Below are 21,289 nucleotides of genomic sequence, written 5' to 3'. Positions count from 1 at the left end.
GCAGGTGTCTGAACTTCCGCTTTGAGGATTTGGGTGAAGTTCATACCTTCATACTGCTTACACCATTCAATTCCAGGGATCTCATTTTACTAATCCAATTTGCCAGTTAATGGATATCTGGATTTTTCCCACTTTTTGTGTCTTTTTCGAGTCATGCTACTGTAAACATCACGTACACGTATTTGTTGGGATGTAAGTTTTCATTCCTCTCACATAGATTCCTAGGAGTAGATGACTCAGTTGTATGATGATATCTGTAACATTTTTATTAATTTTTTTAAAAACATTATTTATTTGAGAGAGAGAGTGAGCGAGTGGTAGGAGCGGCGGAGGGAGAGGGAGAATCTCAAGCAGACTCCCCACTGAGCGCAGACTCCAATGCAGGGCTCAATCCCATGACCCTGAGGTCATGACCTTAGCTGAAATCAGGAGTTGGACCTTTAACCAACAGAGTCACCCAGGTGCCCCAGATAGTTAACATTTTTAGAAACTACCCAGCTCTTTTCCAAAGTGCTGTGTCATTTACATTCAGCAGTGTGAATTCCAGTTTCTCTACATCCTCCTCAATACTTGCTATTGTTTCTTTTTTATTACTAGTATTACTAGCATTGCTATTACTAGTCTAATCTCATTTTGGTTTTATTTATTTATTTGCTTTTTTTTTTTTTTAAGATTTTATTTACAGACAGAGATCACAAGTAGGCAGAAAGGCAGGCAGAGAGAGAGAGGGGGGGAAGCAGGCTCCCTGCCCAGCAGAGAGCCTAATATGGGGCTTGATCCCAGGACCCTGAGATCTGACCTGAGCCGAAGGCAGAGGTTTAACCCACTGAGCCACCCAGATGCCCCTTGTTGAGAATTTTTATCATGAATCTATGTTGGACTTTATCCCATGTTTCTTTTGTATCTGTTGAGAGGACTATGTGTTTTTTTATCCTGTATCCTATTAATATAATATGTTACAGTAATTGATTTTTGGATATTAAACCAACCTTGCAGTCCTGGAATAAGTCCCACTTGGTTGTGGTATGTAATCCGAGTTATGTTAAATGTTGCTGGTTTCCGCTTGCTAATATTTTGTTGAGGATTTTTGCATATATATTCATGAAGAATGTCAGTTTATTGTTTTGCTTTCTTGTGATGTCCTCCTCTGGTCTGGGTCAGGGTAAGACTAGAGCTCATAGAATGAGCTGGGAGCATTATCTCCTCCTCCGTTTTCTTACCCATTTCCTTTCAAGGGGATAATTGATGGTCTTTTTGGGGTGGCTGGGAGCAGTTCCCTCTTCTCTTCTTAAAGCTAATTCTTTGTAGGGGTGTCTTAAGATTCATGTCTGGCAGCTCAGTGTATCACCGACATCCCAGGTCCCTTTACTGGTAGGCGTGGCTCAAGATGGGCCTGTTGCTGAGCATTTTGGAGATACCTGGTCACCTCTGGTCTTCATACCTGCAAGGGAACCCTCAGAACTTCCTATGGGGCCTGGGAGGTCTGCTCCCCGGCAGCTGGGCAGCTTGGCTGAAGGCACTTTTCTCCTCCTTCTCTTCTAACAGAGTAGCTACGAACCAGAAGGTTCGAGAGCAGGTGCGCCTGGAACTGAGCTTTGTGAACTCAGACCTGCAGATGCTCAAGGAGGAGCTGGAGGGGCTCAACATCTCAGTGGGAGTCTACCAGAACACAGAGTAAGTGGGGGCAATGCTTTGGGATGAGAGGGATGGACCAATTTGAGGACTGAGTATGGCGTAAGAGTCAAGGGGCGAACAGATGGAGTTTGTTGGAAATACCTGGGGAGTTGGATGATAAGGCATCCAATTGTTCTTGGACCCACCTTGTGACATAGTTTTTGGGAAAAGCTGTGTGACTGGGTCCGGATGAAGAGATGGCGTTTCTCACGTAGCTTTGCCATGAAGATGCCCTTGTGGTTGGATCTGACAGTCAGCCTGCTGGGTCGGGGGGGGCCCGTACTGCCTGCCCTTCTTCCCTGTCAGCCTCATCACTGTGCCCAGGGCTTGCCTGGGTCGTTCTGAGGATAGCACACAAAAAACACACCAACCGCTTGACAGGGATCCTTGACATCAAAGATTAAGGGGACCCAGGTGAGTTCCCTGAGGAGACACTTCAGAAATGGGCCCCAGTACATCTTAGAGAAACAAATACAGTAACTCAGAAGCCTCTCCTGGGGAGTTTGTGCCTCAGCGATATTGAGGCGGGGCCTTCAGAAAAGCTCAGAAAGTCTTCCCAAGGGGAGCTACCTCTGAAAGGGAGGTGAAATCACTTCGAGAAGCTCTGTGCGGGGAAGTGAGATTTCTCAAAAGGTAGGTGAACGCCAGGTGAAACTCAGTAAACAGTCCTGTGGATTCACAGAAGGATGACATTTGGGAACCCGGAGTCCCCTTTGGAAGGTGCTTTTCCTGATTGCCCCCAAGCCTCTGCATGGTCCATTGGGTGTTTTTCAGGGCTGGAGGGAAAGGGTCAGCATGTGAAACCTCTCCTCTTCCTTCTATGACATCCAGGTGTCCTGGCTCACTCACCCATGGGCTCCCAGTTTGGTTTTGAACATGAATCAGAACACCCAGTAAGAGGCTTCTCCCAGCCTCCTCTGTGGTATTAAATGCCATTGTTACTGCCCCGAGGTCGAAGTTCCTTGAGTAAGCGAGTCAGGGCCCAACTTTGCTGATAAACGTAGGACATTTCATATTCCTACTTGCTGTCCTGGATTGCCGGGAGCCCCACCTGCAGAGACGGGCACAAAGGGACCTGCGTGATTTCAGCGTGGCCCTCGCTTCCCGGGCGGTCCCCTGTGCCATCCGGGAGAGCGGAGAGAGAGATGTGCAGGTTCTTACTGATGCCTTGGGTTTGCCTCTGCCCTCTTCGTATTTTCAGAGCAGATGGTTTCTTTCTAAGCACCGTGGATCTTTAAACATTTCTGTGAGGCAGGCCTGGAAGAAGAGGTCGGGCGGGGCAGATAAGAAAACACGATACTGGAGGTCATGGAGTTTTGTTAGCATGGGGTTGGGGCTGGGGTGCCCTGGGTGCTCTCCCCAGTCATGGGGAGAACAGGCCTTCTCTCCAGCCCCAGTAGGGTGAGGGCAGGAGGGTGCTGGGGCCCAGAGGAGAGAGGCACGGTCCCTCCTCTGTCCCTTCCAGTAGCGTCCAGCTTCCCCTGCAGGCTTTGGGGAAGCCACGCACACCCAGGGTTGGATCGCGCCTGCTTTTAGAGCAGCCCGTGATTTTCCCTTCGGCCGCAGAGACAGTTTCGGCTTACAGCTGCATTGTCCACTCCCCCTGCCCAGCATTCCTGGCCTTCTCCCTGGCTGGGCTGAGCAGCCCCAGGAGGTCTCCTGTTACAGGTCAGGGAGCTAAATCTCTGTTTGCAAAACACACAGCCTGAGCCCCCTTTACTTCCTGTTAGCCCTGCCCCTGCCCCTAAGAATGTAGACTCAGGGTGATCTCTGGGGGAACTGAGTGGTCAGTTGGGGTGGGAGCTGTGTGGGGGGCAAGTAGCTGGCCGGGGTGTGACCCTGAGCTGGAGCTAGGGGCATTTAGGTGTCAGAAGGAGCCCTGGCCCTCAAGCCCTTCTCCGTGCAGGTGCTGGGGCACCAAAGGGGATAACACCCCATCAGAGGAGGCCTTGCGAGGGCTCAGGTTGGAGGGTGCAGGAGAGGTGGGACCTGCCCTGGTGGGGATGGGAGGTGATGAAGGAGGTCCCCTGGCAGGGTGGTATGCCCAGGTTGGGGAGCAGTACGCACCCCAGACCCAGACCCTGCCACATGGGTGGTCCTCAGTGAAGTCAAAGAATGGTGGAAATTGAGACCTGGGTCAAGGTGGTAGGCCTCCTGTGTTAGGCTGTGTAGTCCAGAAGTCACAGGGATTGGGCAGAGAGACAGGCACCTGACCAGTGGCATCTTTATGGAACCTGAAGTGGTGTGTGCAGGATTGGTGTCTGGAGGTGGGGGGTGCTCTGAGCTGGGCTGCTGGGTGCAGAGCGGCTGGGATCCCAGTGTTCACATACCTTGCTGTGTTCCTTACAGGGAGGCATTTACGGTTCCACTGATTCCTCTTGGCCTGAAGGAGACCAAGGATGTTGACTTCTCTGTCATTCTCAAGGTAATTCTCAAAGCACTGGACACTAGACTCACTGTTTAAAAAGACAAACTAGGAATTGTGTATCCCTTGCATGTGGCCTTAGGCTCAGTGGGGTGAGTGTCAGTTGAGTTCCGTAAGCAAGACAATTTGTCTGTCTTCTTGTGACCTCACACCGTCTTTGGTCCCTACAAGGTGCAGGCCCCAGAAGGCAAGTTAGAAACCTGGGTCTTCCCTCCCCAGGAGGCCAAGCCCGAGATGGTGCATGGAGGACATGCTTTGGAATTTTAAAATTTAACTCTATTTTAATTTTTTCTTAAATTTGGTGACCAGTATAGGCCATGTTTATGGTAGAATTGCTAATTCTTTCCCCTGACATTTTATTATGAAAATTTCTAAACTTCAAGAAAAACTGAGAGGATTTTGCGGTGAATCCGTATATACTCAGTACGTAGATTCTGCTGCGAACATTTTGTTAGTTATCCTTTTATCTGTCTGTGCATTCCTGTATTGATAGACCAATCCATTCTGCTTTTTGATATATTTCCCAATAAATCAAACATGTTGGTTAACTATCTTTAAATACTTGAATAGCTAGAAATTATGAGTTGGGTTTTTTTCCTCCATGAATTCCTGGAGATCCAGCCTCTTCTTCTCTCTCTCCCATCCTCCTTCTTTTCCTTCTCTTTCTGTTTTTTTTTTTTTTCTCTTCTTTTTAAAAAATTCAACTTTTTTTTTTTAAGATTTTATTCATTTATATGAGAGAGAAGAGAGTGCGAGTGAGAGCATGAGCAGGGGGGAAGGTCAGAGAGAGAAGCAGGCTCCCTGCTGAGTGGGAAGCCCCATGTGGGGGCTCGATCCCAGGACCCTGGGATCCTGACCTGAGCTGGAGGGAGACGCTTCACCATCTGAGCCACCCAGGCGCCCTGTCATTCTGAGTTTTAGTGAATCACCTCCTGCGTCCAATTAGGAGGAGAAAGGGGACATGGGGTGGGAGGTAGCCCCCGCCTGAGCCTTCCAGCATGGGCGCGATGGATAACAGTTAACCCCAGTGTCGTGAAAAATGCTTCCAAGTATTATGTTTCTTTTCATAGCGGTCCTGTTAGTTGACTCATCTTGGACTACTTCTAGTTTAGAGAAGAAAAAAAATTATATGCATGTTGGATGCTATAAAATCTGTCCTTCGGGTGCCTGGGTGGCTCAGTGGGTTAAGCCTCTGCCTTTGGCTTAGGTCATGATCTCAGGGTCCTGGGATCAAGCCCTGAATAGGGCTCTCTGCTCAGCGGGGAGCCTGCTTCCCCCTCTCTCTCTGCCTGCCTCTCTGCCTATTTGTGATATCTCTCTTTGTTCAATAAATAAATTAAATCTTTAAAAAAAAAAATCTGTCCTTTTAAAAGCAGTCGGTCCGTGCTTTGAAAGCTTTTTGCCCTTGACCTGCCTTCTGGAGCTGAGACTGTGAGTGTGGGCAGAAGCTCTTTCACTCGGGGACTGCTGCCTTGTTTACATCTAGGTCCCTGTCCCTGTCAATTTGGGGTTTATTTTGGAGTTTGAGAAGGGACATTGGTAGTCTCACAGGACTTGGGATCACACGAGATTTGATTTACTGGGTAGAAAACAACCCAGGAGCTGCAGCTTTGTGCCAGCTGTTTCCAGGCTGCCAGAACTGTGAGACTCAAGACAGCCCTTGTGACTGTGGAGATGTCTTTAGGTGCTTTTGTGGAATGGTTTGTTTGTTTGTTTCTTTCTTTTTTCCTTTCTTTCTTTCAGATTTTATTTATTTGTCAGAGGGAGAGAGAGAGAGAGCACAAGCAGGGGAACAGCAGGCAGAGGGAGGGGGAGCAGCAGACACCCCACTGAGCAGGGAGCCCTATGTGGGACTTGATCCTGTGACTCCAGGGTCATGACCTGACCACCAACTGGGCCCCCCAGGTGTCCCTGTTGAGTGGTTTCTTTACGATTCCATTTGTTGCTTGGCACCAACCCTGCAAGAATGCAGGCATGTTAGAGGGAGACTTAGAGCAACTTGGAGCTTTCTGGGCATCTGCAAGGATCCGAACGAGTCATGTGCTGGATTCCACATTAAACTCAGTGGAAAAAAAAAAAAAATCACATGTTGCGGGCACGGCCAAGTGCTCTTTAGCTGAGGCTTCCAACCATGTCATTTTAGCCTAAAAGGGACTCTTCAAATGTCAGTCATAGGAAAATGAGCACATCTGGGGACATTCTGTCCCCCCCACCCTCCGCTGTCCTCGTGTGTGCTGGAGAGTTCCAGGCAGGTGCTGCCAGAGTATCTCGGCCTGAGCACAGCTCCAGGTGCGGCTTGTCTTGCTCGCCTCCGTGTGTATCCGTGTGACACTTCGTGGTCAGCAAAGCTTCCTGCTGTGATTTGGTTCTATTTTTAAATAAATGAGCTTTCCAATGACCTCATTAAAAGGCACTGTCAGAGGGCACCGGGGTGGCTCAGTCGGTTAAGCCACCTGCCTTTGGCTCAGGTCATGATCTTTTGGGTCTAGGATCCAGCCCCAGGACCCCATTCTCTGCTGCCTGCTCAGCGGGGAGCCTGCTTCTCCTTCCCTCCTATCCCGTCCTCCCCCAAATACAGCTTCATTTATTTTTTTAGATTAAGAACAGGATTGAAAAACATTTGGAAAAATGCCAAGACAGGGAACGCTCTCTCCCAGCCGCACCCACCTCCCCCTGAGCTCAGTGACCTGCTCAGCGCTTAATCTTTGGATACTGGGGCTCCTTCTCTATCAGGGACCTGACTTACGAGGCTGTGTGGCTCTTCCCCTCCTTAGGGCTTCATGTGGTGTCTGCTTGCAGTAGGTGCTGAACCACGTGGCTGTTAATCTCATTCTTGTTTTTTTTTTTTTTTTTAAAGAGTTATTTATTTATTTGACAGAGAGATCACAAGTAGGCAGAGAGGCAGGCGTTGCGGGGGGCGGGGGCGGGAAGCAGGCTCCCTGCTGAGCAGAGACACCCCCTCCCCTCCCCCCATATGGGACTTGATCCCAAGACCCTGAGATCATGACCTGAGCCAAAGGCAGAGGCTTAACCCACTGAGCCACCGGGGCTATCTCGGTCTTTCAGCAGCTTCCAGATGTTTGCTGTTGTCCACAGCCCACCAGTGAACATCTGCACACTCCGCCCAGCATTCTCTTTGGATCAGTTTCTAGATGTGGATTTGGTGGGTAGAAGATAGACACAACCTACTTACCACCAGAAGGAGTCCCGCCTTCTTTCCTAGCCGCTGTGTGTGACTGTTTACCTTCCCGCACCTTGTGCTGCCCTGGCTTTCATTCCCCATTTGGATGTTTTAATGAGATCTTTCTGATTTTTGTGAAATCAGGCAAGATAATTGCCTACTATGTTTTGCGTTTCTCTGATCAGTACTAGAGTTGGATACATTCTTGTGTATGTTTCTTGGCCTTCTACCGCTTTTGCCTGATTTCGAAATGACTTTCTGCCCTCTATCTGCTTTTCCAGAGTTTTGCTCTTACTTCTTACAGGATTTCTTTTACATATGAAGGATAATAACCCTTGGTTCCTTGGTTATATATATCGCAAATATTTCTCTCAGTGCATTCTCCCTCTAATTTAACTTGTTACACAAGCACTTTAAAAGTTATCATATATATATCAGATATATATTTTTATATATTTATATATGATATCATATATATTTTTATATATTTATATATATAATACATACTTTTATATATATCATATATATATAACATATATATTTTTGTCACTAAGATTTTTTGTTGTTGAATCTACGGTCCATCCCTTTATAGTTGTGCCTTGAGGACATGTTCAGAAAGGCACCCTGCACACCAAGATGGCATAAATATTTTGCTACTGTTTCTCCCAGTTTTCTTGTTTCATATGTTTTAGCCTCAGATCTTTAATCTATCTGGAATTACTTTTGGGGGTAAATAATGAGGTATAAGGCCATCACTTTTTATTTTCACCAAATGGGTGGCCAGTTTCTTGTGAACTTCGCGTAAAGAAGCCATCGTGGTGCTGGCTGGTGTCCACTTCCCTCTGTGACCCCTGTGCCCCTACCCCCAGCCCCCCTCCTCCGTCCTGCTCTGTGCCATGGAGGCCACCACAGGCTGGAGGGGCTAGGAGGATGGGAGGTTGGGACATCTACTCTGCAGGCTGCTCAGCTGGCTAACGTTTGCATTCCTGAGGAAAGGGCCTGGTGGCTTCGGTGCCCACCTCAGGTAGCCCTCTCTCTGGATTTCAAAGCTCATTTCCTTCTTGACCTGGGATTCTAATGGCCCTGGAGGTTCTGCACCATCCCTGTGGTTTCCCTTAACCCTGCCCATACCACTATGTTAGCCCTTTCCTTAAATTCACATCTGTGGGTGCCACCTTCCTCCTGTCCGGACCTGCTGGGTGCTCAAGCCTTTCCCTCTTCTGTGGAATGCTGGCTTTTGTTGTACATCTGATTCTTGAGTCTGCTGCCATCTGTTTCGGATCCATGGCTGGTTTCATTGTCTGTCCATTGCTCACCGTTTAATCCCTATGTGTTCTAATAGCGATTAGAGCAAGCCGCCTTTATGACCATGCTTTTCCACATGTTCTGACTTTTCTCCCACATTTTTACTTCCATATTTTGTCAGGTTTCCCCAAAGTAGTACTTTTGGGTTTTGATTGAAATTTCATTAGATTCCTAGCTTATGTAGGAGAAGATTACCATATTGCACGTTTTTATCTATGAACATAGTATTTCTAATTATTGATATGTCAAAAATAGCAGATTTTATGCGGGGCAGGGACCATGTCTGTCTTATTAAAAAAATGATCTCATGCTTCCCATTTATAATACATAGGGATGGATCTAGAGAGTATAATGCTAAGTGAAATAAGTCAGTCAGAGAAACACAAATACCATATGATTTCACTCCTTTGTGGAATTTAAGAAACAAGACTAATGAAAGAAAGAAAAAAGAGACGAGCCAAAAAACCAGACTCTTAACTATAGAGAACAAACTGCGGGTTCCTGGGGTGGGGTGGGGTGGGGTGGAGTTGGGGGGGGTGGATGAAACAGGTGAAGGGGATTAAGAGCACACTCACTCATGAGCACTGAGTAACGCATAAAGTTGTCGAATCACTATATTGTACCCCTGAAGCTAATATAACACTGTATGTTGACTATACTTGAAATTATAAAAAAATGCCTTAGCGAATACATGAAAGAATGAAATAACTTAAGTCTTTCAGTAAAGTTCAATACCTAACTGCTTAGTGAATTCAATTAATTTTATCCCTCGGCATATTATACTTTTGTTGAGGGGGTACAATTGGGAAATTATTGTTTCCCTGTTATATTTTTCTAACTGGTTATGGCTTATATAGGAAGGGAGGACTGTTGGGACACCTGGGTGGCTTAGTTGTTACGCGTCTGCCTTCAGCTTGGGTCATGATCCCAGGGTCCCGGGATCAAGCCCCGCATTGGGCTCCCTGCTCCTTGGGAGGGCTGCTTCTCCCTCTCCTGTTCCTCCTGCTTGAGTTCCCTCTCTCGCTGTGTTTCTCTGTCAAGTAAATAAAATCTTAAAAAAAAAAAAAAAAGAAATTAAAAAGAAGCAAAGACTGTTGATTTATATCTATTAACTTTGTGGCCATTTCACTGAATTTCTATTATTTTAGTAGTTTTTCAGTCGATGCTCTGGGTTTTGTAAATACGCCATTATTTTGTAATATATGTATATGTACATATATATTACACATATATATATTATTTTTGCTTCTTCCTTTCTAATATTTGTCTTAATTTGTTGGCTAGAGAACTTCAGAATTATGTCGTATAATAGAATTATGTTATGTAGTCCTTGTCTTATCCTTGATGTTTACAGTAGGTTTCAGCTAGATTTTTTTTTTTTAAAGATTTGATTTGTTTATTTGACAGACAGAGATCACAAGTAGTTAGGCAGGCAGATAGAGAGAGGGGGAAGCAGGCTCCCTGCTGAATAGAGAGCCCAATGTGGGGCTCGATGCCAGGACTCTGGGATCAATGACCTGAGCCGAAGGCAGATGCTTTAACCCACTGAGCTAGCCAGGCGTCCTCAGCTAGATATTTTTTATTGTACTACTTAGTAGGATAACATATTTAATATTTAAACATATTTATGTTTAATCTAGCCTAGGAATGCATTCAGAATTTAGAAAAATTCTCTTTGATGAGGTTAACATAAAGTTGTTTTTAAACTTACTTTGAGTGTAATATGTCTCCTGATTTTAAGAAAATTTTGGCCAGTGTCCACAGCAGGAGTTGACAGAACAATGTGCTGTCCTGGAAAGGAGGCAGTTTCTCTCATCCTTGTGCATCTCCTGAGTGGTGACCCCTAACACTGCTTTCAGGGATGTCATCGTAGATACCCTAGATGAACTTTGCCCTCCAGATCATTTTCACTGGGATTTAACCTCACTAATATAATTATAGTGGAAGATGGTTTCAGATTTTACAGATGGTCCTTATATTTGTAGAGGAGCTGATTCCAAACATTAGCACTTTAAAGTCATAAAGAAAATCTGTGATAGCATCATAAAATGAAAGGAAAAATTGGGTAAAAATGACCAAATTGAAAAATAGAAGGAACTTTGCATATCCTGGGGCCCAGTGAGGCATCTCAAAATGTGTGCTGAGGAGGTAAACAGAGGTGTCCGTGCGGGGGACTGTTGTCGTATTATCTCTGATCCCAGAAACATACAAGTGACTTCACTGTCTAGCAAGAAGAGGTTAAGAATATCATGGTACAGGGCGCCTGGGTGGCTCAGTTGGTTGAGCAACTGCCTTCAGCTCAGGTCATGATCCCGGACTTCCAGGATCGAGTCCCGCATCAGGCTCCCAGCTCCTTGGGGAGTCTGCCTCTCCCTCTGACCTTCTCCTCTCTCATGCTCTCTCTCACTCATTCTCCCTCAAATAAATAAATAAAATCTTAAAAAAGAAAAAAAAAGAATATCATGGTACATATTAGCTGGCACAAAGTGGGCGCTCGATATATTTGTTTAGTAAATGAGTTGTACACGCATTATGTTGGAGGATTACAGAATCATTAAAAGTCACGTTATAGAGCAGGGGTTGGGGGGCTCAGTTGGTTAAGCGTCTGACTCCTGAATTTGGCTCAGGTGGTGGGACTGAGCCCCGGGTCGGGCTCTGCACTCAGTGGGGAGTCTGCTGGAGAGTCTCCCTCTCCCTTACGCCATCCCCTCCCTGCTTGTGCACTCTCTCTTTTTCTCTAAGATAAATCTTTTCAAAAAGTTTTCTTAAAGTCATGTTTTATTTTGTGGCATAAGAAAATGTTTGCTACATTGCAAATTCAAAAAGAAAAACATAGCAAGGGGCACCTCGGTGGCTCAGTCGGTTTAGCGTCTGCCTTCGGCTCAGGTCATAGTCCCAGGGTCCTGGGATTGAGCCCTACATCAGGCTCTCTACTTGGCAGGAAGCCTGCTTCTCTCTCTCCCACTCCCCCTGCTTGTGTTCTCTCTCTCGCTGGGTCTCTCTGTCAAATAAATAAAATCTTAAAAAAAGAAGCTCAGCAAATGTGTATATTCAGTAGAACCCTGTTTTTATGAGACGAGGGTATATGAGCGTGTGTGTGTGTGTGTGTGTGTGTGTGTATGCACTGAACATACAAAAAGCAGGAGGGGTTTTAGTGTAGAAAACATGTAATGAGAATCTTCTAACAGACCCCTGAGAAAACAGTTGAACATGTCATTCCTCCACTTTCTGGTAGCCAGGGAGAGCCAGCATGTAAGGCAGATGCTAGCCAAGAAGCCACTCAATGCCCCTTATACTATTTTTATTTTTGTTTTTTCTCCCCCATCATACTGGCCATTTTCTGGTATATGATGTAATTTTCTTATTTTTTAAAAATACCTTTTTAAAAAAAGTTTTATTTATTTATTTATTTATTTGAGAGACACAGAGCAGGAGCAGTGGGAGAAGCAGGCCTCCCCGCCAAGCAGGGAGCCCAACGTGGGACTCCATCCCAGGACCCTGAGATCATGACCTAAGCCCAAGGCAGGTGCTTAGTGGCTGAGCCACCCAAGCAGCCCAATTTACTTATTTGTTGTGCCTATCACTTAACTTTCTGAGCCGCCCTGTGAGAATAGAAACTCCATGGGGGAACAAATCTTTGTTTTGTTCACTGACGGAGCCCAGGCTCTACGAACAGTGCCCGGACATGGCAAGTGTGTGCCATATGCCCGAGTGAGCTCACTGAGTTGTCAAACGCTGGACTGGGGACCCAGTTAGGGGGTCTCATTCAGGTGCTTCCTTTGTGGAAATGCCCAAAGCTGCTCTCACAAAGGTTCTCCTCGCAGACCCTGAGGGAAGTAGCCATACAACAGTCTCCAGACATTGGTTTCCTTTTCCGGGAAGGCCCTGTGCCCAGGTACTGAAGGCAGCCCATAGGATGAACGTCAGCGCCCTGGAGCGTCTGGGATGTTTGCCAGAATTGTTCAACGTATTGTCACTTACACAGTCACTTGGGTGTGACGTAAAGACATTGTATTTTATTTATTTATTTAAGAAATTTTATTTATTTGAAAGAGCACAAGTAGGCAGAGCAGCAGGCAGAGGGAGAGGCAGGCTTCCTGCCAAGCAGGGTGCCTGATGCGGCGCTCCATCCCAGGACCCTGAGATCATGACTGGAGCCGAAGGCAGACACTTAAATCGACTGAGCCACCCATGCACCCCTATTTTATTTATTTATTTTTAAGTAGGCTCCATGCCCAAGATGGGGCTTGAACTCATGACCCCAAGATCAAGGTTGGCTGCTCCACCAACTGAGCCAGCCAGGCCCCCCGACAAATGTGTTTTAAAATACGAACAAAACAACTTCCACTTTCCTTTTAACTGAAGCAACAAAAGGAACGTTTTTAAATGTGCATGTGGTTCAGAAAATAAATCCCACCACCCAGAAAGTCACTGTAGCATGTAATCTCCTGGTTGTATGAATTCTACATGTATTTTTAAACCAGGGAAGGGGGGACACATTAGACATTCCTGTTTGACCTGTTTATGGTTTGCACTGACGCCTTACAGGATCTCATCTCCTTTTGCTTGCAGGATTTTATCCTGGAGCATTACAGTGAGGATAGCTACCTGTATGAAGACGAAATAGCAGATTTGATGGATCTGAGACAGGTGAGGTGTTGTGTGCAGTGGGGAGGGGAGGGCAGGGGAGTGGAAGGGAGGGGAGGGAGGGGAGTGGAAGGGAGGGGAGGCCGCCAGAGTTTGCTAGGACTTCAGAACGTCCTATTACAGAATCACAGGTGGTTGGAGGTGATAGGAAGGCACTTTCAAAACCATCCTTAAAACCTGGCCACCATGGGGGGTGAGGGGGTGGGGGGGGACAGACACGCCCTGGGCACATCTGGGGCTGGATTCTGGGACTCCTGAGCCTGCCCCAGCCCCTCCCCCATGCCTCATGCTCAGGGTAGCAGCAGCAGGGGCCCAGGCTCTGTAGGCATAGTGCCCACCTGGGGTGGCCGTGCGCTGGGTCCTCATCTCCCCCCACCCCCCCACCCCCGTTCCCTTTCCCTCCAGGCTTGCCGGACACCCAGCCGGGATGAGGCTGGGGTCGAACTGCTCATGAGCTATTTCATCCAGCTGGGGTTTGTGGAGAACCGGTTCTTCCCACCCACCCGACAGATGGGGATCTTGTTTACATGGTAGGTGACCCAGGCCGGTCCCTGCCCCCGCCCCCGCTGCTGCCCTCCTCTGCATCCCGCGCCCTCTCTTTCAAGCAGTCCCGTTTCTCCAGGAGAGCCTAGATCAACGCGTGTTTATGTATGACGGGGATCCAAGGGGAGAAGTCTCCAACAGACTGTGGCTTCTTGCTTCTCGGATCAAGGGAGCCAAGAAGAAGAGGCAGTTTTTTGTGTGTGCTCACTTCATTGTTGGGGAAACACGGGGGCTCTGAGGTGGAATTAACAAGAACAAAGATTCTTGTCCCAGATGGAACGGGTCAGGGGTGGGGGTGGTGGGAGTTGGGTTTTGTCCCAGTGACAAAGGCAGCAAACAAGTAGATGTAAGCAGAGCATTTGATTCTTCTCCAGAGTTGGTATTTTCGAAGGTTAGTGCTCTTTAAATGCTTTGGAGATGCCGTACCTCTTCCCTGAGGGTCCTTAGCACAGGAGAAAGGAGAGTCAATTCCAAGAGCCTTGGGTTGTATTCGAGCTGCATTACATCACTGCTGGTGGCTATGAATGCTGTCCTTTTGAAAGAATAGGTGCATGACTTTTGCTATAGATGCCTTAGCTGCCTACTCAGAGTGAAAGGGTAAAGGTGGTTTCTCCTTAGTGTCAAATTAGGATGAATCTCCACGTCTGCCTCCTGGTTGACGGGTGAACTTTAAAACAGATCCTGAGTCTTTTAGACTTGAGGAAGAACAGTGAGGGGATCCTATTTGCTGTGTTTCATTTAGGAGAGGACACATACACACACGTATTTTGGAGTGGGAGAGTGGGGTGGAGGGCAGAGGGAGGAAGGGAATCTTAAGCAGGTTCCACGCCTAGCAGAGAGCCTGACTTGGGCTCGATCTCACAACCCCAAGATCATGACCCAGGTTGAAATCAAGAATCAGACACTTAATCAACTGAGCCATCCAGATGCCCTAAGAGAAGGCATTTTTTTTTTTTTTTAAGATTTTATTTATTTATTTGTCAGAGATCGAGAGAGAGCGAGAGGGCACAAGCAAGGAAAACAGCAAGCAGAGGGAGAAGCAGACTCCCCACCAAGCATGGAGCCCAATGCAGGGCCCGATCCCAGGTCTCTAGGATCATGACCTGAAGCTGAAAGCAGACGTTCAACCGACTGAACCACGCAGGCACCCAAGAAGACATATTTCTAATACACCTTATTTTTTAGAACAGTTTTAGGCTCACAGCAAAATTAAGAGATTTCCCATATGTTTTCCCACATTATCACCCAAAGTCCATAGTTGACACTGGGTCTCACTCCTGGTGCTAGGCACTTCCTGGGTTTTGACCATGTTTAAGGACACATTTCCATGTTATAGGATCACATGGGGGAGTCTCACTGCCCTACAGTCCTCCGCTCCGCCTCTTGATCCCTCCCCCGCCTCTCAACCCTGGCATCTACTGATTCTTTGTATCTCCATTGTTTTGCCTTTTCCAGAATGCCAGAGAGTTGGAATCATAAAGTATGTAGACTTTTTCAGATTGGCTTCCTTCACTGAGATATCCCATGCATTTAAGTTTCCTGCATGTCTTCTCACAGCTCGAAAATTCATTTCTTTTTATTGCTACATGGTATTTCACTGTATGGTTTTGCTGCAGTTTGTTTGTCCATTCACTTTTGGAAGGACGTGTTGGTTGAGAAGCCTTCCTTTAGCGTGAGATGGTGATAAGCCCATTGGCCTGCTTGGAAATGAAAGCTTCATCGCATGTGTACCCTTGCCTTTTATCATTCAGGAAATGAATTTTGTTCGCTTTCTCCCCAAAGTGGCCTTCACCAGCCAAATAATTTATGTTCTCAAAACCTATTTCCTTTAAATAGGTACGACTCGCTCACCGGGGTTCCGGTTAGCCAGCAGAACCTGCTACTGGAGAAGGCCAGCATTCTGTTTAATATTGGAGCCCTCTACACTCAGATTGGGACCCGGTGCAATCGGCGGACCCAGGCTGGTCTAGAGGGTGCAGTGGATGCCTTTCAGAGAGCCGCAGGTGTGTCTCCAGGAAGGCTGCCGGGATAGCATCCTGGCCCCACCAGGGGGGTTCTGGGTACTGCAGCGGAAGAGGGTCTGTGGGCCTTCCCCAAGGCCCCGGCTTCCCCAAGACCCAAGTCCTGTAAGGGCCAGGCGGGTTTCAAGTGCTGGTGTATCTTACCACTGAGAGAATTGCTTAAGGGCTCAAGCCCTGATGCTTTGGTCTGGGTGTGGCTGAGGGACCCTGCATGTTACGGTTTGTGTGTTTCTGTTGTGCTCATCGTGCAAACTTGCCTGCCTGAAGCTCTCCGCCCAGCCTTTTGTCAAGTGACACTTAGCAGCAACCTATGAGAGGACTGGAGCCCCCCCACCCCCACCCCGGGCTGGGTGTAGTGGTGTGTGTGGCTCTGGGGTATCTGAGGGTCTTGCATTGCTCTCCTGCAGCAGAACCTGTGGCTGGCAGAGTTGCTGTGAGGAGTGTTGGGGGAAAGCAGGCACATGGCACAGACCACAGGACTTCACACTGCATTCCCTTCTGCATTCCCTTCTCTGCTCTGCAAGGCCATGGAGAACCCTAGCTGTGTCATTTTGACTGATTGTGAAATCGCTTGTGTTAAAATGACTGATTCTTGGGGGGGTTGCGCCTGGGGGGGCTCAGTCTGGTAAGCCTCCGCCTTCGGCTCAGGTCATGATCCCAGAGTCCTGGGATTGAGTCCCGCATCGGACTCCCTGCTCAGCAGAGAGCCTGCTTCTCCCTCTGCCTTCTGCTCCTCTCTCTCTCTCTCTCTGACGAATAGAGAAATAAAATCTTAAAAAAAAAAAAAAAAAGATCCCTTGGGATAAAGCAACATGCTAAGATCCCATGTGGCAGTGGATTTCTTTCACTGTACATCCTTTCCTGGGCTCTCATTTTCTTCCCAAGGAACCTAAAGCAAGTGTGAGACCCTTGGAGACCCATCTCTAAGATGACAGCAGCACAGACAATATGAAGCATAAGTGGGGGGGGAGCCAACCTCAGAGGGAAGCAAATAGCCCGCAGCCACTGCCATCTGTCCACGGGGCATCTGGGGCTTTGCAACAAAACCAGAGGAACCAGTCAGATGGGATTCATGTTAGAGATTTTATTTCAGCCTCTGGTTGATTTCAGCCCTGTGACAGTTACTTTCCTAACGTATAAAGAAGTCAGCTAAGGGGCACAGCAGGAAAATTTCCACTGGAGTGGCTGGGTTGGTCTTCCCTGAGGGCCTGGGGGAAAGCCCTGAATTCCATCCTGACTCAGGTGTTAGGTGGGAACGTGTCCCTCGGAGAACCCTTCCCTCACCCTGCCTGCTTCCTGCTCTCACCTCCATTAAATGCCTGGTCATGTACCGAAGGCCTCTCAGGGGCCCAGGTGAGACGGCAGTAAGCAGGGAGCAGGCTGGTTTTCTCGCTTGATACGGAGGTAAATATTTTAGAAAAGAATCTTTTTTTTTTTTTTTTAATTTTGTTAAAATGCATGAAAGAAAATGACCGTCTTTAACCGATTTCAAGTGTTCAGTTCACTGGGATTAAGAACATTCATGGTGGGGCGCCTGGGTGGCTCAGTGGGTTAAGCCTCTGCCTTCGGCTCAGATCATGATCTCAGAGTCCTGGGATCGAGTCCCGCATCGGGCTCTCTGCTCAGCAGGGAGCCTGCTTCCCTCTCTCTCTCTCTGCCTGCCTCTCTGCCTACTTGTGATTTCTTTCTGTCAAATAAATAAATAAATAAATAATCTTTAAAAAAAAAAAAGAACATTCATGGTGCTGGGCAATTCTCTATCACCCGAACTTTGTCATCTGCCTGGACTGAGACTGGTGGGGTGCCTGAGGGGGGCACGGTGGGTTGAGCGTACGACTCTTCATATCAGCTCAGGGTCATGGGATCGAGCCCCGTGTTGGGCTCTGTGCTCAGTGTGGAGTCTGAGATTCTCTCCCTCTGCTTCTCGACCTCCTACGCACTCACGCGCTCTCTCTTTCTTGCTCCTTGTCTCAAATAAATAACTAAATACAATCTTCAGACTGAAACTCTGTACCCATGAAACACTCTGTATTCCTTCCTTCCGCCTGCCCCTGGCAACCACCATGCTCCTTTTTCGTCTCCTTGAATTTGACTCTTCCGGATACCTTGTCTCCCAGAATCATACATTTGCCCACGTGACTGGTATATTTCACTTTGCGTAACCTCTGCGTCCATGTTTTAGCATGTGTCAGAATCTCCTTCCTTCTTAAGCCTGAAAAATATTCTGTTGTATGTACGCAACATGTTTTGTTTAAGCGTATGTTGATGGACATTTGGGTTGGCTTCTACCTTTTGGCTGTTATGACTCATGCTGTTGTGAATGTGGGTGTACGAGTATCAGTTTCCATCATTTCCATCTGCTTTCAGTTCTTCGGGGAGTATACCCAAGAAGGGAAATGTTGGATCTTAGGGTAACTGAGAATCAGATTTTTCACGACGTTCCAGAACACGTTCTTTATTTTTCCGTCTCTCCTTCTCCTTGCTTTTGAGCAGCATGGTGAAATCAGTACGACCCCTGTCTAATGTGAAAAAAAAAAATTTCCGATTGTAGGGGTTTTAAATTACCTGAAAGAGACATTCACTCATACTCCGAGTTACGACATGAGTCCTGCCATGCTCAGTGTGCTGGTCAAAATGATGCTTGCACAAGCCCAAGAAAATGTGTTTGAGAAAATCTGCCTTCCTGGGATCCGGAACGAGTTCTTCGTGCTGGTGAAGGTGGCTCAGGAGGCTGCCAAGGTGAGCCCTCCGAGGTCCCGTGACTTCCGGGGGGTGGGCGGGATGTGTCGATGTGGGCCCCTGGAAGCAGTGGGGGCTCCCTATGGCAGCTTGCCTGTGACCTGGGCAGCGTGCCTGCCCTGGACCGAGCGTGAGCCTGCATTTTCTTGGCAAGCTGTGGCGTTTCCGATACGGATCACTGATTCCATCTGCAGCTTAGCCGAAAATCCAGTATCGTGACAGTTGCCTGAGCTTCCTGTGAACTCTGATGCTAGAAGAACTAGGAAACATTGGAGCTGCTCCCAGATTCTGGAGCAGGCGCCTGCAGGGCCCCTCCATAGAAGAAAGGGCTCTTTTTCTGCAGCCTGGGTGCATGAGCACCCCTGGGGCAGGCTCCCCCTTCCCAGCATTCCTTCCGTTGCAGGTAGGGGAGGTCTATCGGCAGCTGCACACCGCCATGAGCCAGGCACCGGTGAAGGAGAACATCCCCTATTCCTGGGCCAGCTTGGCCTGTGTGAAGGCACACCACTACGGAGCCCTGGCCCACTACTTTGCGGCCACCCTTCTCATCGACCACCAGTGTAAGGCTTGTGGGCTTGGAGGCGCTGGGGCTTTGGTCAGGGTCGTGCTCCTAGAACATTCTATGCTGAATGAGCGCTGTCTTGCCCTGGAGATGCTTACATGATTTAGGGGTTCTCCATTCCTGCTCTGGAGGAAGAGGGGGAGTGTAATTCTGCCCAGGTTGGAGCAAACAGCTCCAAGGCGGTGACCTCTCCCCTGGCGTTAAGACCAGGGCTTGGACCAGGGTCAGAAGTCGTGAGGTGTTCACCTAGGCACTGAATCTAAGGGAATGCCCCCAAACTCAGCATTCAGGATAACATTTGGATATGATATTTAAAATGAATCAAAACTAAACAAACAGGGGCGCCCAGGTGGCTCAGTGGGTTAAGCCGCTGCCTTTGGCTCGGGTCATGATCCCAGGGTCCTGGGATCGAGCCCCGCGTCGGGCTCTCTGCTCAGCAGGAAGCCTGCTTCCTCCTCTCTGCCTGCTTCTCTGCCTACTTGTGCTCTCTGTCTGTCAAATAAATAAATAAAATCTTTAAAAAAAAAAAAAAACTAAACAAACAAAAAAATCCATGGTGCTCCAAATTTTAAATAAAGACCACAGATCAGTAGCAGTGCTGTGTGGGCCCACATTGGAGTCTGAAGCAAAGGGGAATTTTGGTGTCTGTTCATCATGCATTTTTTAAGCTTACCTTTTGGTATTTAGAAAATTGTATTAAACTATCCTGTCTCCTGACTGCTGAGTGTTTGGTGCTCTTAAATTTTCAGCCCAAGGTGAGGGTCTTGTTCTCCTCACCCTAGTCTTGGTTCTGATCTGAGGTCAGGTGGGACTCTTGTCCTGAGCTCTAATCGAGGTCGTCCCACAGTAATGAAATGGGCAGGTTCCGGAGCCACACTACCTGGGTTGATAACACAGCTCTGCCGTTTACTAGCTGTGTGATCTCGGGCAAGTTACCTAATTTTCTGGGCCTTGGTTTTCTCATCTGTCAAATGGGGGCATGAAGAGAACCCATCTCATAGGGCTCTTGTGAAAATTACATGTCTGTATGCAAAGCTAAATAGCGCCTTGTATCTTGTGGGCTCCCAGAAAGTGGTAGATGCCTACTGCTATATTACTGCATAGTCTGATAGACAGGACAAGTCACATAAACCACTTGGTAATTATGGTAACAACATACCTGGGGCAGCAGTTGGACTCCTTTGGTGTAGTCACGGAAGGCTTCTCAGAGGTGGTGACATTTGAGTTGGACCTTGAAGTCTGAGGAGCACTTTTGCAGCTGAACAAGGAGGAAAAGGACAGCCAGAGCAAGCACACTAGCCGAGCTCTGTAATGGAGGCTGGCATTATTGAGCTTCCGGTGAGAGGTCTGGTGAGGCTAGAGAGGGGACGTGTGCCAGGGAGGATGGGTGCAGGCATGGAGGCCACCAGAGGCTTGAGGCTGGGCTGTGCTAGGAGGTTCCGTGAGGTGGGTAAGTTGGAAGAGGTAGAATGGGGGCTTAGAGCCAAAGCAGGAGCCTCTAGGGTGCGCCTGTCCCTGAGTGCCAAAAGACTTACGAGCTAGATGGCCAGGGGTGTGTCCAGGGGCTAAAAGGAGACCTAGTATCCCAAGTGCCTTATAAAACTGGAGAAAGAAGGCAACTAGAGGAGGTTGAAAGAGACTTCTCTGAGGGTCCGCAGCACCGTCTTGAGTCTGTGGTCATATCCGCAAGAAGGGATTTACCTTGTGGCTCTCACTGCAGTGAAGCCGGGAGCTGATGAGGACCATCAGGAGAAGTGCCTGTCCCAGCTCTACGACCACATGCCGGAGGGACTGACACCCTTGGCTACGCTGAAGAACATCCACCAGCGCCGACAGCTGGGTATGCCTGGGCTGTTCCGCTCCCTCCCTCTGTGGGCCCCATTCCATGCCCAGCTGGTCCTGCTCACAGACCGCCCCAGACAGGTCCCCAGGCAGGGCCCGGAGAGCAGGGCATCCTGGGTCATCCTGACCATTCTGGATCAGAAACCGTAGGGCGTGGTCTGCAGCCTCGGCAGGCCCCTGGGTCTGTGTTCTCGCAGGTTCTCTGAGGGCCCGGGCCTCCCAGAGTGGAGCCAGAGCTATGGCAGCCTTCCCATGCCCTCATGGTTCAGGGAATGGCCCTTGGTCATCCAAACGTGGAAGGGCACGTTTGTTAATTTTCTTCTGTCACACCTAAGAACTGGTGATGGGTA

At 48.1% G+C, this 21,289-nt stretch overlaps 1 protein-coding gene across 2 annotated transcripts in view; it reads left to right on the top strand.

The window, feature by feature from the left end:
- Positions 1-21,289, top strand: part of RHPN2 (rhophilin Rho GTPase binding protein 2) — a 58,965-nt gene that overhangs the window by 25,219 nt on the left and 12,457 nt on the right. For both annotated transcript variants that reach the window (XM_044256265.1, XM_044256264.1), the window contains exons 3-10: positions 1,546-1,674; positions 4,024-4,099; positions 13,158-13,235; positions 13,638-13,762; positions 15,612-15,778; positions 18,348-18,535; positions 18,939-19,095; positions 20,818-20,937. In XM_044256265.1, the coding sequence (XP_044112200.1) occupies positions 1,546-1,674; positions 4,024-4,099; positions 13,158-13,235; positions 13,638-13,762; positions 15,612-15,778; positions 18,348-18,535; positions 18,939-19,095; positions 20,818-20,937 (1,040 nt within the window). The remainder of the gene's footprint in view (positions 1-1,545; positions 1,675-4,023; positions 4,100-13,157; positions 13,236-13,637; positions 13,763-15,611; positions 15,779-18,347; positions 18,536-18,938; positions 19,096-20,817; positions 20,938-21,289) is intronic.

The sequence above is a fragment of the Neovison vison genome, chromosome 7, assembly GCF_020171115.1.
Source record: "Neovison vison isolate M4711 chromosome 7, ASM_NN_V1, whole genome shotgun sequence".
Classification (NCBI taxonomy): domain Eukaryota; kingdom Metazoa; phylum Chordata; class Mammalia; order Carnivora; family Mustelidae; genus Neogale; species Neogale vison.
This window is presented reverse-complemented; position numbering and strand designations above follow the sequence as displayed.